This window comes from Microcebus murinus, chromosome 13 (genome assembly GCF_040939455.1).
Source record: "Microcebus murinus isolate Inina chromosome 13, M.murinus_Inina_mat1.0, whole genome shotgun sequence".
In the NCBI taxonomy this organism is placed as follows: Eukaryota; Metazoa; Chordata; class Mammalia; order Primates; family Cheirogaleidae; genus Microcebus; species Microcebus murinus.
The window spans coordinates 20,910,859-20,927,594 of record NC_134116.1 but is presented as its reverse complement, the minus strand read 5'-3'; the positions used below and the strand labels follow the sequence as shown (position 1 = coordinate 20,927,594).

Sequence of the window (16,736 nt, the reverse complement as noted above, 5' to 3'; positions counted from 1 at the left end):
CTCTAGCCCAGGCGACAGAGTGAGACTCTGTCTCAAAACAAAACATCAAAACAAAAAAACAGAGCAGATGTTCTTGCCATGTGCTGAACGCTTGGCCCTGAAGGGTGGAGCATAGGCTGAATATTATCTCTGGAAATAGTATGATTGTTTTGAGTGGGGACCATGTCCCTAACGACCTCCAGTGGTCCTTCCAAGTCTCAGTTTCAATGACTCTTCGCTCCAGCTTCCTCTCTTCGCCTTAGTCACCTAGTTACCTCTAATTTCATTCTGCACCCGTTTGGTTAAAAAAAAAAAAAAAGCAACAAAAGGAATTAAGAAATTCTTCACAATGAACCTAAGTGTCCCTGCTTAAAGATTGTGAAACAGAGGGTTAGCACCAGCGTTACTGTAGCAGACTGACTGGTAGGCTTTAGACCTTTGGCAACTTTTGGCAAAGAGCGAATCCTGAAAGCTCATACCAAGAACTGCAAGAACTTTAAGTGGACAAATAGTAACCCCATAATAAAGCCAGTGTCTTTGTTCTCTCATTTATGCCCAGATTTGTGGCCTCTGGAGTTGGAAGTACACACCTTGCGACCGCAATGAAGGAATTCTGAAGGAAGGAAGGAGTTTATTTTTCAATCAGGCATGGGAGGTGGAGGTGGTTAAAAAAAAAAAAAAAGAATCAAGCAAGATACGAAGTGTCCACTGCGACAGAAGCATCCCTGCATAGAACAGACGTAGGGAACCGGGACTGGAAGGGGCCTGTAGGAAAAGCGTCCTAACTGTGCTCCCCGTGTGGTGTGAATAGGAGCGCGCCAGCCCGAGCAAGACCGTCGGGGAACCTGCGCCGTCCACCTGCCGCCGTCGGGAGGCCCGGGCCACGCACCTCCTGACCGTGCCTTTCCGCATACCGCCCGCCGGGCCAAAAAGAACCGCAGAATCCTGAGGGCAAGGCCGGTTTCCAGCCCAGAACCTGCACAACGATCCCTCCTTGGCAAGTCGAACGGGGTCACCCAAGCAAGCGTGGCACGCAAACCTTTAGAGCTCAGCAAACCGAGGGCTGCGCTACCAGACCGTGTCCTTTCCGGGCACACAGAAGGCTCTTTCTGCTTTTACAAGGGACTCGGGCAGCCAACCTACGGGCCGTGGGCAGGGCCGGGTCGTCGCGGGTGGCGCGGTGGGGTGCAGCAGGCCGGCCACATCCGGCTGCCGGCCTGTCCCTGCGCCGCTCCCACGAGAGCCCCGTTCCCCGCGGTCCTCCGGCCCGAGAGCGCCCGCCTGCTTTCCTCCCCGGCGCGGGCCGGGCGCGGGCAGAGAACCGGGCGCCCACCGCAGGCGCCGCGCGGCCCCTCTGAGCCCCCCGCGCGCGCCCCCTGGCGCCGGGTCGGTGGGCGGGTGGGGGCGGGGCGGGGGCAGGGGCAGGGGGCGGGGCGGGGCGGGATGGGGGCGGGGCGGGGCGGTGACGGGGGCGGGGCCGCGGGGCCGGGCGCGCTGGGGTCCCGGCGCGCAGTGGGAGCGCGAGCGCGGGCGCGGCTGCAGCGGCGGCGGCATGGCAAGCACGGCCTCGGAGATCATCGCCTTCCTGGTCTCCATCTCGGGCTGGGTGCTGGTGTCCTCCACGCTGCCCACCGACTACTGGAAGGTGTCCACCATCGACGGCACGGTCATCACCACCGCCACCTACTGGGCCAACCTGTGGAAGACGTGCGTTACCGACTCCACGGGCGTCTCCAACTGCAAGGACTTCCCCTCCATGCTGGCGCTGGACGGTCTGCACCCCCCGGCCCCCGCCCTCCCTCCCCGATGGCCAGCCCGCGGGGCGCCCTCTCGGTGCCCTGAGCCCCGGCCGGAGCGCGGGGCTGGACTCCTCCGGGGCCGACCCCGCTCTCCTCCCCCTCACCAACCACCCCAAGGCCAGAGGGAACCGGGAAGGGTCCCCCGACGGCTGTGCTTCGGGGGCTCCTGTCCGAGCCTGGGACCCCGGGACCGGGGGCCACGCAGACAGGCTGGGGCTGGGTGACTTGCAGGCGTCGGGGGCTGCGGAGAGCTCTGCGGTCCCGAGAGTCGAGGACACGGCTGTCCTTCCCATGTCTCGGGGACTGTTAGCACACGGAGTCCATGCTGCAGGGGCTGTCCCCTCCACCTCCCCTCCTCCCCGCCAAAAAAGCTGAGTTCTGATTGAAATGGGGTCACTGGAAGCCAAATCTGCTTGCCCTGAGCTCCCTTTAGCTGTTGGGTTGATTTTTTTTTTTTTAAGTAGGCAGGAGAGGGGAAAGAAACATATTGCAGGGGGTTTTGTTGTTGCTTCCCTTGCAAGCGCTTCTACAGACTTGTCTGCCTAGACTTTAACGCGTCCTGCAAGCTTTAGGAAAATAATTAGCCCTTGATTATGCCGCCTGGAAGCGTCAATCTTGGCCCGCAAGAATTTCGCGCCCCGCGTTGACGAATTCTGCGTGCCGGCTCTGCGCGCGTCCTCGGCTTGTTCTTTTGTAGATGCTCACCTACGTTGTTCTGCTTAGCCAGGCTTTGCGTCGCATTGCGTAGCAGCAGCAGGTGGATATTCACACAGAACGCGGGGCTCTGCTTAGTTTCAAGAGAACAGTCCCTAACAGCCCGGTCACAATGATTGCTCAAGTTCTAGACTCTTTTCTTCCAGGATTTTGCAGCAAACAGATCCGGGCAGAAACGCAAGAGTCATTTATATTACGGTATTTCTAGGTTGGAGGTGTTTTCTTTTTCCTTTATGACCGCGCTTGCAGTTTTTATTTGCATACCTGGGTCAATAAAAGACAAGGTTTGATTCCCCTAAGATGGTGTTTGTCACGAACAGCAAACTGTTGCTCAACGTGGTATTTGATGGGACCTCTGTATAAGGAATATACGTTTGGTTTTGGCAGGGTGGCACCCGGGTCTGGGTCCTGTTGTGTAAAACAAGTAGCCGGAACACTGTGTGTTCTCTAGCATTACTGCAGAATTTCCTGTGCTCTGCAGAGCACACATGCAGGTGGATGAACAGGCGGGCTCTTGTTTCTGTGGTTTTCATTCAGGGATATGGGATTGACAGGTACTGTCCCAGGAACATTATTCTGTTGTAACTCTATTGTTACGTGAGATAAGGAGCGCGCCAGATAGGTACGTTTCCTTCTATACCACAGTTGGGGGATGAGGGAGGAAATAAATGCTCCGTGAGTATTATTGAATGCAGAAAAGTGACGTTTTCTCGTATACACCTGGGGTGGGAGTGGAGCTAGTGTCCTGATTGAGGACAGATGGGGTAGTGGAGAACTGTCCTGTTATCAAGTGGTAGTTAGCTGGGAGTAGAGCAGAGAGGAGTGACATTTATATGCCATGCAACTTGCCAAATGGCCTTCATGTGTGCTCATGTGACTAGAAAATGACTTTGAAAAACATAAATGGGGCCAGGCGGGGAGACTCACGCCTGTAATCCTAGCACTCTGGGAGGCACAGGCGGGAAGATTGCTTGAGCTCAGGAGTTCCAGACCAGCCTGAGCAAGAGTGAGACCCATCTCTACTATAAATAGAAAGAAATTAGCCAAAACAACTAAAAATAGAAAAAATCAGCTGGGCACGGTGGTCCCAGCTACCTGGGAGGCTGAGGCAGGAGGATCACTTGAGCCCAGGAGTTTGAGGTTGCTGTGAGCTAGGCTGACGCCATGGCACTCTAGCCCAGGCAACAGAGTGAGACTTTGTCTCAAAAAAAAAAAATTCTTTCCCATTATAGGTGTTAAGAAACGGCTATTAGAAAAAAAAAAAAAACAAACCATAAATGGCATCATACTACCTATTCTACAATGCTTTAAAATTCATACTATATCTTTCCAAGTCAGTATATATAGAAGTGACTCTTTTTAATTGCTGCATAGTATTCACCAGTCTGGATAAACTGGTTTATTTAACCACTGGCCCATTGTGAACATTGGACCCTTACCAACTTTTCATTATTGTTGGCACTCTACAGAAAATCTGTATATTCACCTCTTTGTGGGCATGTGTATTTCTGTAGACTACTCCACTGAGAAATGGTATTGTCAGAGCAGAATACAGGTGCATTTTAATATTCAGTATATACTGCCAACTTACTTTCTACCCACAGTATGTGAGAATACCTGCTTCTCCTCATTCTCACCACTAAGTTTTTCATCCAATATGGTGATAGATCTTATCTTGTTATCATTTTCATTGGTATTTCCCTGGTTACCAGTGTCAAAATCACTGGTTTAAAAAAGTGGTCAAAAATCCATCTTGTCGTGTCTTTACTGAACATTTATCTTTTTCTCTTTTGTGAATTGCCCGTCCATCTCCTATGCCTGTGGTGCTGTTGTTTCTTCTTGGTTTAAATGATTTCTCAATTCTCGATTTGTTATATGTATTGCAATCTCAGACCACTGCTTGTCTTTTTAATATTTGATGTCTTTTCTCATCTAGAACTTTGCAATTTGTGAGATAATAAAACTTATCAGTCTCTTTCTTGATGACTTTGCCTTCTGTGGCTAAAGAGGGCATTTCCTAGTGCAAAACAATCAATGTACTTTTCTACATCTCTCAGAATAACATTTTGGAGAGTTAAATCACAAAGCTATGTTTTCCTATGGAGGGGAGTTGATTCCTCCACCTGCAGGTGGAACTTTCCAGGGCAGGGCCTGTCTACTCTCTGCCATGCCTCTCCAGAGCAGCCACATCTGCTGGGTGCTGGTCCTAACGTTGCCTTACAAGTGGCAGGAGAAAGTGGCCATTGTGGCCACAGACCTGAGCAGACCAATCCTCTCCTTAAACCAGACATGAGCTCTAGATTGGGAAGAGAATCCAAGAAGGGAAAGAGAAAGCTCATGACTCTGGCTCGTCTTGTGTTAGGTGGAAGAACAAGCCTCTTGGACCCAGATGATGGGGTCAATATTCTGAATTTCCTAAATGAAGCCAAATCTCTGATTCTTCACCCTTGGAGGTATCATTGCCACTGGTTTTCTTTTCTTTTCTTTTCTTTTCTTTTCTTTTCTTTTCTTTTCTTTTTTCTTTTCTTTTCTTTTTTTTTTTTTTTTTGAGACAGAGTCTTGCTTTGTTGCCCAGGCTAGATTGAGTGCTGTGGCGTCAGCCTAGCTCACAGCAACCTCAAGCTCCTGGGCTCAAGTGATCCTCCTGCCTCAGCCTCCCGAATAGCTGGGACTACAGGCATGCGCCACCATGCTCAGCTGGTTGGTTTTTTTCTATATATATTAGTTGGCCAATTAATTTCTTTCTATTTTTAGTAGAGACAGGATCTCGCTCTTGCTCAGGCTGGTTTCAAACTCCTGACCTCAAGCAATCCACCTGCCTCGGCCTCCCAGAGTGCTAGGATTACGGGCGTGAGCCACCGTGCCCAGCCGTCACTGGTTTTCCTTATAAGGAAAAATGAGGCTGAGCAAAGCCAAATGCCTAGATTTAATGTTATGCCATGTTAAGAATCCAACTCTAATTTCTTTTTAGAATCCATTTAACTATTATGGAAGGGCTGCTTTGCCTAATTTTTTTTTTTTTTTACCACTCATCAAACACTTTGCTCATATTATCCTGTGAAGTAGGTGCTGCTATCATCTATTTTATAGATGAGAAAAGCAAGACTCAAGATTAGGTGCTGTAATCCAAGGCACACTGTGGGTAATAGAAGTGCCAGAACTGAAATTCAGAGTTCCTGCCTTCCCCTGTACCACTCTTCTTTCAGAGGATTTGCAGAAGTACACAAAGCTACCAGTATGAGAAAAGCTTATTCCTTTATCCCCCTAAATCCAGCAGCTAGTACAGGTACTACTAATGAACTGTCTCTACCAAGTAGATATTTTCATTTTTGCTGATTTGCAATTGAAAAGAAGGGACAAAGCATTTGGAAAACATTTGACTTTTAAGGAACACCTTGAAGGTTTCCTCCAACAGAATTCATTAATTTAAAGGCACTGTATTTTACCATTTGAAAATTTCACAGTTGAATGAGCTAGTGGTTTCTGTTTATTGCTAACCTGTATTCCTTTCAAAGCACCACTTGAACTTCAGCTGAGAATCATTTTCAGCCAGTTTGTATGTGGTTTATGACATCTATTTTTGTTAGTGGGAAATGTTTGCCATTTTTCCCAGGAGAACTAACTATAAATTATACTTCAGAGAACTTCTAAGTAAATATGTTCATGCCTCAGCACTTTAATGTGTTAATTAGCTATTAAGGGTGTCAGTAAATTAGACCTGTCAAAAATAATGGCCTCCTTGACTAGGTTTTTCCTACCATTTCCCTTGATGGTGTTACTTATAAGTTTTGCCCTCAGGAACTGTTAAAAAGCGAGATTGTAGAGGTCTGCCTTGCCAAAAGATAAACTCTGAAAGAGTTGTTGGAAGTCATCTAAGGCCTGAGTCTGTGGGTGTTCTAAGGACTCATACCCCCGCATTTACAGACCTCAGCTTACCAACAACTCGATTGCCTGGCAGGGCGGTGTATCTTCTGCTCTTTGCTCACCATTTCAGAAAATCGGGCCAATGGTTTTCCTTGTAAGTTGCCACCTTTTGTGCATGTGAAAAGTTAGCAAGTTATTACTACTGTTCTTATGCTAGAGAGAGGTACCTCACTTTCCAAATCCGGGGTCTGGTCGGCACGAAAGAAGGAACTGACCAAACAGAACCTGCTCTCTTCATCTCTCATGCTTGTGCCAAGAGACTGAAGCAGGTGCTGCTGCCAGCACAAGAACTGGGATAGGAGATCTCAGAGCAAGAATTCTCAGGAAAAATGTTATGGGTAGTGGTTATGTAAAGCTTAAAGACTGCTGTTATTTTCCCTGCCTTATTGAGGATTGAATGGGTTGGCCTGGGAGTCTACCCACTGTTTACCATCTGGGAAATGCTTTCCGTGTTCTAAATGACCAGATGGTAGAACTTAACCTTTGGTAAATTCCAGACAACCTGCCTTTTCTGTTAATAAAGCCTGCAAGATAAATGAAGTAAATGCAAATTATGGTGCATGCTAATGTTTTCTAGGAATATATATAGTCTTTTATTTATTTATTTATTTATTTATTTTTGAGACAGAGTTTCACTTTGTTGCCCAGGCTCTAGAGTGAGTGCTGTGGTGTCAGCCTAGCTCACAGCAACCTCAAACTCCTGGGCTCAAGCAATCTTCCTGCCTCAGCCTCCTGGGTAGCTGGGACTACAGGCATGCGCCACCATGCCCGGCTAATTTTTTCTATATATATTAGTTGGCCAATTAATTTCTTTCTATTTATAGTAGAGACAGGCTCTTGCTCAGGCTGGTTTTGAACTCCTGACCTCGAGCAATCCGCCCGCCTCGGCCTCCCAGAGTGCTAGGATTACAGGGGTGAGCCACCACGCCCGGCCTATAGAGAGTCTTTGAAATGTATATTTTATGTGTATATATTAATATATACAAGGCTTCCCCCCTTTTTGTTTGTTTAATGATTGTAAGTAGAGTCTGCAAAAATATTCAAAACTATAGACTAAAATGGATTTCAGGGAAATAATGAAACTGCACTGCCCCAGCAGTTCTGGTGGTATAATGATGATCCCATTTGGGTTATCCTCACTAACTCTCTTTAATCGTGCAAGGGAGTGACAGGCTTCCTTTCCTGGTCTCTCCTCTACCTGCTCCCTGGGCTCTGGCTGGGGAACTTGAAGGTTGATGTTTTTAAAATAGAGCTGGTCCAAGTTCTTGACAACAGAGACCCAAATAGCCCTGCAGCATGATTACTGCTTCTAGAAGAAGCCTTCATTATCCTGTTTTGCTAAAAATAAATTTCTTTTGCTGTTTTTGATAGCCTCAGCGTTAGTGAAATTATCTTTTGTGTGCAAGTAGCTCACACTCTACAATAGAAGGTCATTGTCACTGCAGTCTGCATTTGTGAGGGTCTAAAGTGTATTACAATTAAGTAGAGCAGCTTCTGTTGGCTCTTCAGAATGGATCCAAGGAATAGGATTAAAACTTCAAATTTCAGGCGGGGCGCGGTGGCTCACACCTGTAATCCTAGCACTCTGGGAGGCCGAGGCGGGCGGATTGCTCAAGGTCAGGAGTTTGAAACCAGCCTGAGCAAGAGTGAGACCCCATCTCTACTATAAATAGAAAGAAATTAATTGGCCAACTAATATATATAGAAAAAATTAGCCGGGCATGGTGGTGCATGCCTATAGTCCCAGCTACTCAGGAGGCTGAGGCAGGAGGATTGCTTGAGCCCAGGAGTTTGAGGTTGCTGTGAGCTAGGCTGACGCCACGGCACTCACTCTAGCCTAGGCAACAAAGCGAGACTCTGTCTCAAAAAAAAAAAAAAAAAAAACTTCAAATTTCATTCTTGCCCAAAGAACCGGGACTGGAGGCCACCAGCATTTACTCCCTCAATTCATGACTATCATGGCCTAAGAACTGTTATCCATTATAGGCTTTACCTGAACACTAATAATGAATGACTTGCCCTACCTTGGCATTTAAACATTTTTTTTTCTGATTAAAAAGTTTAATTCCAAATGTAAACCTGATGTGGGTGTATGTTCATTTGCTTAACAAATATTTACTTAATACCTAGTATGTGCTACTATCGCTATTTTGCATTGAAATATGGCACTGTTTCAAACTGAAATGAAAATGACTTATGTGGTCAACGTTTATTAGTTTATACCCTATTAATTTAAAAACTTGGACAAAAGCCATGCTGAAGTTTACCATCACCCTGGCTGTGCAAATAAAAATACGTGACCAAGAAAACAAATGGTACAGGAGGAATGATCAAACAAACTGACAGAACACACTTTTCAGGGTTCTTTGAAGGTATCCATTTATAGTCAAACAGTTGATTTAATGATTATAAATTACTCTTCTACAAAACAGTGCTTTTCAAAACCCTATTTTATTAAATTTCCCCTAAAAATAATACATCACTAAAATACTTCTTGATTTAGATTCTTCACAGTTCATGATGAAATTTCAGTTAGTTTCATGCATTAGCTTTCATAGATACTAGAAGGTTTGATCCTTTGGGAGCTCTTGCTGCCCCATTATAAATTTTATAATGTCAAAAGCATTAAAACATCATTTAAAAGGTCTGATGAGCAAAGAAGTTAGAGGGTTGTGATAGTGGAAGGTGATGTTTTTCACAGTGACGGTGTTACATAGATTTTGTAGTCTGATCTGGGATGGAATCTATTTCTGCCACTTACTAAGTCATCTCTGGTTTATCATGGAATCTTTGCTTGCCTCAGTTTCCCTATCAGGGATTGTGGGAATAATAACACACAGAGATCTATCCTGAGGATTACGCATAAACTAAACATAAAAATGCGTGATATAGCATCGGCACTCCATATTGATTCATTTGCTCTCTCTGTTCTTGCTTATCTTGCGTCATGTTTTAATCATTATGGTTATTTATTTTTTTTTGAAAACAGAGCAATCATTCAGAATGACAATGTAAAATGAGGATGTCTCCCTGGACAGCCACATGATCTGTGTTAACAGAAATGACCTACTCTAATTGCAGGTTATATCCAGGCATGTAGAGGACTTATGATTGCTGCTGTCAGCCTGGGCTTTTTTGGTTCCATATTTGCACTCTTTGGAATGAAGTGTACCAAAGTCGGAGGCTCAGATAAAGCCAAAGCTAAAATTGCTTGTTTGGCTGGGATTGTGTTCATACTGTCAGGTAAATAGTAACTTTCTTGCAAACAAGGTACTTCGTGATGTTAATGAAATAACACTAATCACGGTACTTTCCCTCTGGTACTTTTTAGGGCTGTGCTCAATGACTGGCTGTTCGCTGTATGCAAACAAAATCACAAAGGAATTCTTTGATCCATTCTATGTTGAGCAAAAGTAAGTACTTTTCTCAGTCTGTACGTTTCTAGCTTACAGGAAATGTATGTAATTTAATGTTCTAAATTAAGAGACATGAATTTCCTGTATGGCTTTGGAAAGCCAGAAATACTGATAAATGGTATCCGATGACATCATCCAAGATGAAACGTTGTATGTGCCACATAGGCAAAAGATGCAGTTAATTACTTCATTAGTGTTACATAATGTCTTGTCTCTAAATAGCTCAAGGCATGGGATTTAGAACTATAAACTTCATCCATTATACATCATAACATTGAAGTCAAGTAGAGGAAGAGTGCAAGAGCAGTGTCTGATGGGGAGGAAAGAATGGTGAGGTATGAGAATAGAAAATTAAAAGCTTGCCTTGGGGGGTGGATATATACATATATAATGAGTGAGATGTGCACCATCTGGGGGATGGTCATGCTGGAGACTCAGACTTGTGGGGGGAGGGGGGGAAATGGGCATTTATTGAAACCTTAAAATCTGTACCCCCATAATATGCTGAAAAAAAAGCTTGCCTTAACTCTTCTCCACCCAACAGGATATTTGCCAGATGCTAGTCTCTGAGCCTTTTAAATTTTCTCTGTTACCTAATGCCTTGACAAGCTCCACCTTTACAAGGAAACTCTACAGGAAGCAAAGTTTTTGTAAAAATGCTGTAGGAGCGTGGCACCAACACCCAGGTGGGGCTGGTCTCCGTTGCAGATGAGTGCTTTGGAATTAACAGATCAGTTTGTTGGTTGGTGTTGTTTTTAAAGTATGGGCCGTTGCTTTTTATGGTTTCTGGAAGCTTATTTCTTCAGTTTGGGAAAACCCCAGGGATACCAAATCAGAAATAATAATATATCAAATATTTTGTCTTATATGAGCACATAACCACATATCTCTTTAGGGAGACGCTTGTGTATATGTGTGTATTCTTATCAACCAGGCTGATAATTTTCTTTCAGACTTCAGATCAAATATTATAGAATTTTAAAAGTATATTACCGGCCGCGCGCGGTGGCTCACGCCTATAATCCTACCACTCTGGGAGGCCGAGGCGGGTGGATGGCTCGAGGTCAGGAGTTCAAAACCAGCCTGAGCAAGAGCGAGACCCCGTCTCTACTATAAATAGAAAGAAATTAATTGGACAACTAATATATATATAGAAAAAAATTAGCCGGGCATGGTGGCGCATGCCTGTAGTCCCAGCTACTCGGGAGGCTGAGGCAGGAGGATCGCTTGAGCCCAGGAGTTTGAGGTTGCTGTGAGCTAGGCTGATGCCACGGCACTCACTCTAGCCTGAGCAACAAAGCAAGACTCTATCTCAAAAAAAAAAAAAAAAAAGTATATTACTGAAATAGCTGGTCAGGTAGGCATTACTTTTTTTCTGGTAGGTTTAGGAATCTTCATGAAATTGATTTTCTAGTTCTGTCCTTAGTATAGTTTATGCATAAATAGCAAATGCTTATATCATGAAATATAATGAAAACAGTACCTAACACATGTTGAGCCCCCACCATGTGCCAAGCAAATATTGTTTTATTATTGTATTTTATTCTTACAACACCTTTATGAACTAGATCTTCTTTGTACTTTCTTTTTTAAAACTGACAAAAAAAGTAATATGTCTAAGGGAATTTGGACTAAACTAGTAGGCTGGTTGAACTATAATTCATACCAGGCAGTTGAACCCCAGAATATTTGCTCTAAAATGCACAATTTATAATATTTCACTATTCCATAATTTTCATGACAATATGCCACATATACTTTTCATCAAGGGGGTTTCTTTATTATACTTTAAAATAGTGTTTATTCAGAAATTTTATTAAATGGAAAACAAAAATGACTATTTTAGAACCCAATATAACTTTTTCTCTCCTGCTTATGTTAGAAAAACATGTCCTGATTTGTAAATTTTCTCTTAACATTTTTGATAATGAGATTTGCACAGATCTACATTACAGCAAACATTGAGATGAAAACTGAGACCATATTCCTGAAGATTAGAAATATTTTAATGATATTCAAATGAAACGTTATATTGAAATAATACATTTTTATTTTAGGGTTTGGTATCATAAATACACCACAAAACTGTATTTCTCATAGTTTGTTTTATTAAACACATTTCTAACTTTTCTGGATTCTCTTTTTTACACTGCTGTTTTTATTTTCTTCGTAATTGTTAAGTATTTCTTTTCACCTTAAAAATCATTTGAATTTTTCCTCAGTAAAGGTTAATTCATATATGCACAGTAACTTAAACCTGTCTTGATGTGAGTGTTTTCTGTGCTTGCTATGTACTCAGTAACCTGATTCAGTTTAGTACCACTGGAATCTCTTATTGTACTTTCAGATTTTGATTAAACCCAGTTCAGCAATTATATACTAATTTTTTTCTTTTCCAAATTCTTCATGCCACATTGAACTATCCCATTCCCACTCTTAGCCTCCCCACATTCTTCTGCCTGCTCTCTGTGTGTATTCTCAGATGTAAAATAAAGATAATAATAGTACCCCCTCATAGCACCACTGTGAGACTTAAGAGAGGAGAGAGAGAGATATGTATGTATATACAATGGGCACAGAACAAGCACCTTTTGTTAGCTCTTACTGTGTTGTATTAACTATTATTAAGATTGCTTTTTAATTCTGTGTAGTATATAGGAGGTGGCCTATCTTTATAGACGTCTTTCTTAGCTCTTTTCTGCAATGACTTAAAAACCTTAATGTAACACCTACAGTTTACCAATTTACCTTATGTAGTTAAAAGCACAAGAGCTAAGGGTCGTGAAAAACAGCACTGCTTACAGATTGGTAATATTTACAAATAATAGGCTGTTCACATCAAGGTCTACAGAAAATATAGACTTTATTAAAAATCCTGCAAATTGACAATGCTTTGGCTCCTTGATACCAGGACTTTGTCTCCCTCATCGCTCTATTCCCTGCAGTGCCTTGCACAAAGAAAGATCCTCCATGATTTAGATAAAATCCAGTTGGATCAAGGAATTATCAAGGCCTGAAATTGTAAATATGTTCAAATTCTAATTATCTAAAAATATAGAAAAGAGGCATAAAAATGACATGTGACACCCACAGGAAATCACAAACCTCATTTAAGTAAAATACGCTTGGATAAAAACCAGTAAATCAACTAACATGACTTCGTCTGGTTTCCCTTTACAAACACTTTGTAGCAGAGGAGAAGGGGACGATAATTAGGAAGGTGAATAAGCTACAAATTAGCTATCAGCACAAGATAAGCTGGTCTCATCGGTCTGAAATGTCATCATCTTTAAAGCAAGATTTTATTTTTTGGCATATTCTAGGGATAGCACTTCCTTCACTATAATTTGCTAAAATTTAATAATCGATGCCTCTGACTATGTTTGTACTTGAACTTAGAGAGCACTTTGTCAGAGAATTAAAGCTTACAGCAGGGCAGGTCCTAGGTTAGATGGGATTTGGAAAATGCCACTATAGGAAGTTTCTGAGTATTTCTTTGGTGTCTTAATCGACTGGCATGAGAATTAAGTAAATTCGTTGATGCCAAAAAACACCTATTTCATCTCTGTCTTTTTTGCTTAGCACAGTACCAGGAAGTGAAATTCTCATCTGTAGATCTAGTCCTTTCAAGATTAGCAGAAAAACTTTCTGTTGTCTCAGAGACAGCAGACAGAGGAAACCTCTGAGAGGATGGAGCTACAGGTTGTCGATTCCCATCATTATCATACATTAATCTTACAAACCAGCCACCCCAAATGCCAGCTCTCCCTGCAGCCCTCGAAGGTGTGACTGTGGCATGGGTAGGCAAGTGTTTGGGCCCTTAGGAAGGGTGGTGAGAAACAGCTGCTAGCCACATAGTATAAATTTCTGGAGAGCGCATACTTGCTCTCCAATACCCAAACCCTAAAACAGGGGTCCTCAAACTTTTTAAACAGGGGGCCAGTTCACTGTCCCTCAGACCGTTGGAGAGTGCCCACTGTTGGCCCAAAACGAGTCGGCTGCTTGCTAAGCAGGACAGGCAGTGATAGCAAAAACACCCGGCGGGCTGGATAAATGTCCTAGGCGGGTGGCTTGTGGCCCACAGGCCGTAGTTTGAGGACGCCTGCCCTAAAATGTGCTGGAAAACAGTTTAGGCCTCAGAGCGTGGTTTTGTTCGTGTTTCTGCTGTTGTTATTTTCTTCAGACTTATATACTATATTAATTGGAGGTTTTGTTGATGAGAAAATACAAGTGGTTTCTAGTGTGGAGTTGGAGTAAAGATACAAACATAGAGTACTGCGCTTTATGTTCAGTGGGCTTTTACTCCAAAAGCCTTCGTTTCCCACCATATTTCTGGGAAGATTTTACTTCTAAGCTACAATCGTTTGACAGAGTTGCAGTCTGTTAAGAGTTTCAACGTGTTGTGCTATTTCCCCACTTTTCCCTTTTGTTCTACTTCCTTTCACTTGAGTTATGAGTATCTTTGATGACTCCAGCATGAGCTGCAGAGCCCTGAAAACTCTCTCTCCTTTACGCTATGTGAAATTAACTTCCTCCTTTTTATTAAAACAAAACCTACCAAGTCTGAAAAAAAGATATGCTGCAAACTTATGGTATTAGGTACCCCTTAATGTGACTCACCATACTAAGGTGTTGAAATTTAATTGCATTATTCCCACCACTGTTTTGTTATCCAAACCACTAACTTCCTGAATGTCTTGCTTTGTTTTCTTAGATAAACTATTCCAAGTAAGAATTGATGGACATAAAGAAACTTCCTTCCAAAACATACAATCATACTGCTTTTGATCAATTGCTCTAGTCGAGGAAGCAGAACAGAATTATCTTAGATTTACTCTCTTTTCATATATGCAATTTATCGTTAATATCTTGGCCCAGATATTCTCATGTTTGGGTCTTATCATCCTCTAGACTTTTTTATTTTCAGACTTTTCAAACCTGTGGAGCAATTTTCAGTCCTGACATATGTTTGGTTTCTACTTTAGGGTGTAAGCTTTACTTAGGTAAAACCTTTTCACCATTGTGGCTGTTTAGTATTAGAAGGAAACAGCTGCCTACATTCGGACAATTTCTCTTATTCTTGTCTGTCAAGTTAAATGAACAAAAGGCAATTTCATAAATACATTGCTAGATTACACAGATTTTCCTGGATGAGGTTAAAAGAATAGCAACCTCACCAGGTGACCTTGTCAAAATATCGAACTTCACTCTTCTCCCCTTATAATTTATTACATTGTGGACATTTGTTTATTTAAGCATACTCCATTCATGAGGTTATCTGAAGAATGAACTACTGTTGGTAAAGAGCTCACAGGTTGTTGGATAGAAGATTCCGTATAAGTGCCAAGTGTTAACAACAAAACATAATTCAATGGTTAAATATTAAGAAGGTGTTATTCCGTAACCTCACTTTGTTCAGAAGTAGGTTGGGGCCAGGCACGGTGGCTCATGTCAGTAATCCTAGCACTCTGGGAGGCCGAGGTGGGAGGATTGATCAAGGTTAGGAGTTCGAAACCAGCCTGAGCAAGAGTGAGACCCCATCTTTACTAAAAATAGAAATAAATTAATTGGCCAACTAAAAATATGTAGAAAAAATTAGCCGAGCATGGTGGTGCATGCCTGTAGTCCCAGCTACTCGGGAGGTTGAGGCAGAAGGATCGCTTGAGCCCAGGAATTTGAGGTTGCTGTGAGCTAGGCTGACCCCATGGCACTCCAGCCAGGGCAACAGAGTGAGACTCTGTCTCAAAAACAAAAAAAAGAAGAAGTAGGTTGGGCCACCTCATATCACCAGAATTGCTCTGATGCTTTTGTTATGCTAACACGACTTAAAAATCTGCTTGGAAACCACATGTTTGGCGCTCTCTTTTTTGTCTTTACCATCTAGTGTGTGACATCGTTATTTCTGCCACTGTGCCCCGCTTTCTAGTAATTCAGTCCTTTCCCCCATCACTCCTCTCCTTCCCACCGCCTGGCTGACTTCTGATCATCCCCAGGACATGTGTTCTGAGCGAGGCGTCCCATTATCAGCCCGTCTCCTGAACCAGACCAGGAGCATCTTGAAGTCGAGACCACCTGGTGCTAATTTCGGAATCTCTTGTAACTAGTCCATGCTCCCTGACACTTGCAGCAGGGGTGGTAGTGGGCAGTGGCGTGGGACTGTCTGCATCTCTCCTAGCACTCGAGACTGAGCATGCTTGTGGAGATGGGGTTAAAGGAATGGGGAGAGGCAGCATAGCACACTGTTTAAGGACCCTAGATCCAGGCTGCTGGAGGGTAAGCCCCAGCTCTACCACTTAGTAGCTGTGTAACCTCAGAGAAGTTACTTATTCTTTCTGTGCCCCGCATCTGTAGAATGAGGATAATGGGACCTAGGAGGCTATTGTGAGGATTAAATGAGATAGTACATTTCAGCTGTTTAGAATCATGCCCAGCACATCGTAAACACTCAATAAATGTTAGCTGTTATTTTCAAGGATACTGACCTAAAGCAGAGTATATGAATGTACGGTACATTACCTTACATGGTCTATCAAGGTTAGCCATAGAGAAATAATACAAGTTGAAATGTTGGAGACCTAGTGAAACGAATAATTGCTTTAAGACACTTGGCTCTCAAGGAGAAGGCAGTTTTTAGGGGGATCTGTTTAAAAGAAGTAAAGCTTGTTCGATTTTTAAATTGCTGTCACCTCTCTTATAGCATTGTGTGAGAGATACGTAGTAATTTAAAGTTGTCAGCTAGATAGATACTCTCCTGAGAACTTATCCTACAGCTGGTTCGACTCCCAAATATGTTCAGGTAGGCTGTTGAGGACTCTGAATAAAATGTTAGATACGCTTTGGACTGACCCATGCTTTATGGCTGCAAGTCCATCTATATATTTTAACCCCAACACAAAAAGATGTA

The 16,736-nt window shown here is 43.1% G+C and overlaps 1 protein-coding gene across 3 annotated transcripts in view; it reads left to right on the top strand.

Annotated features, from left to right (window-relative positions):
* Positions 1-16,736, top strand: part of CLDN10 (claudin 10) — a 125,963-nt gene that overhangs the window by 101,015 nt on the left and 8,212 nt on the right. For 2 of the 3 annotated variants that reach the window (XM_012769739.2, XM_012769740.3), the window contains exons 2-3: positions 9,498-9,659; positions 9,748-9,829. In XM_012769739.2, coding sequence (XP_012625193.1) covers positions 9,498-9,659; positions 9,748-9,829 — 244 coding nt within the window. Of the gene's footprint in view, positions 1-1,468; positions 1,752-9,497; positions 9,660-9,747; positions 9,830-16,736 lie in introns of those variants that run through there. The other variant, XM_012769738.3, reaches the window with a different exon arrangement.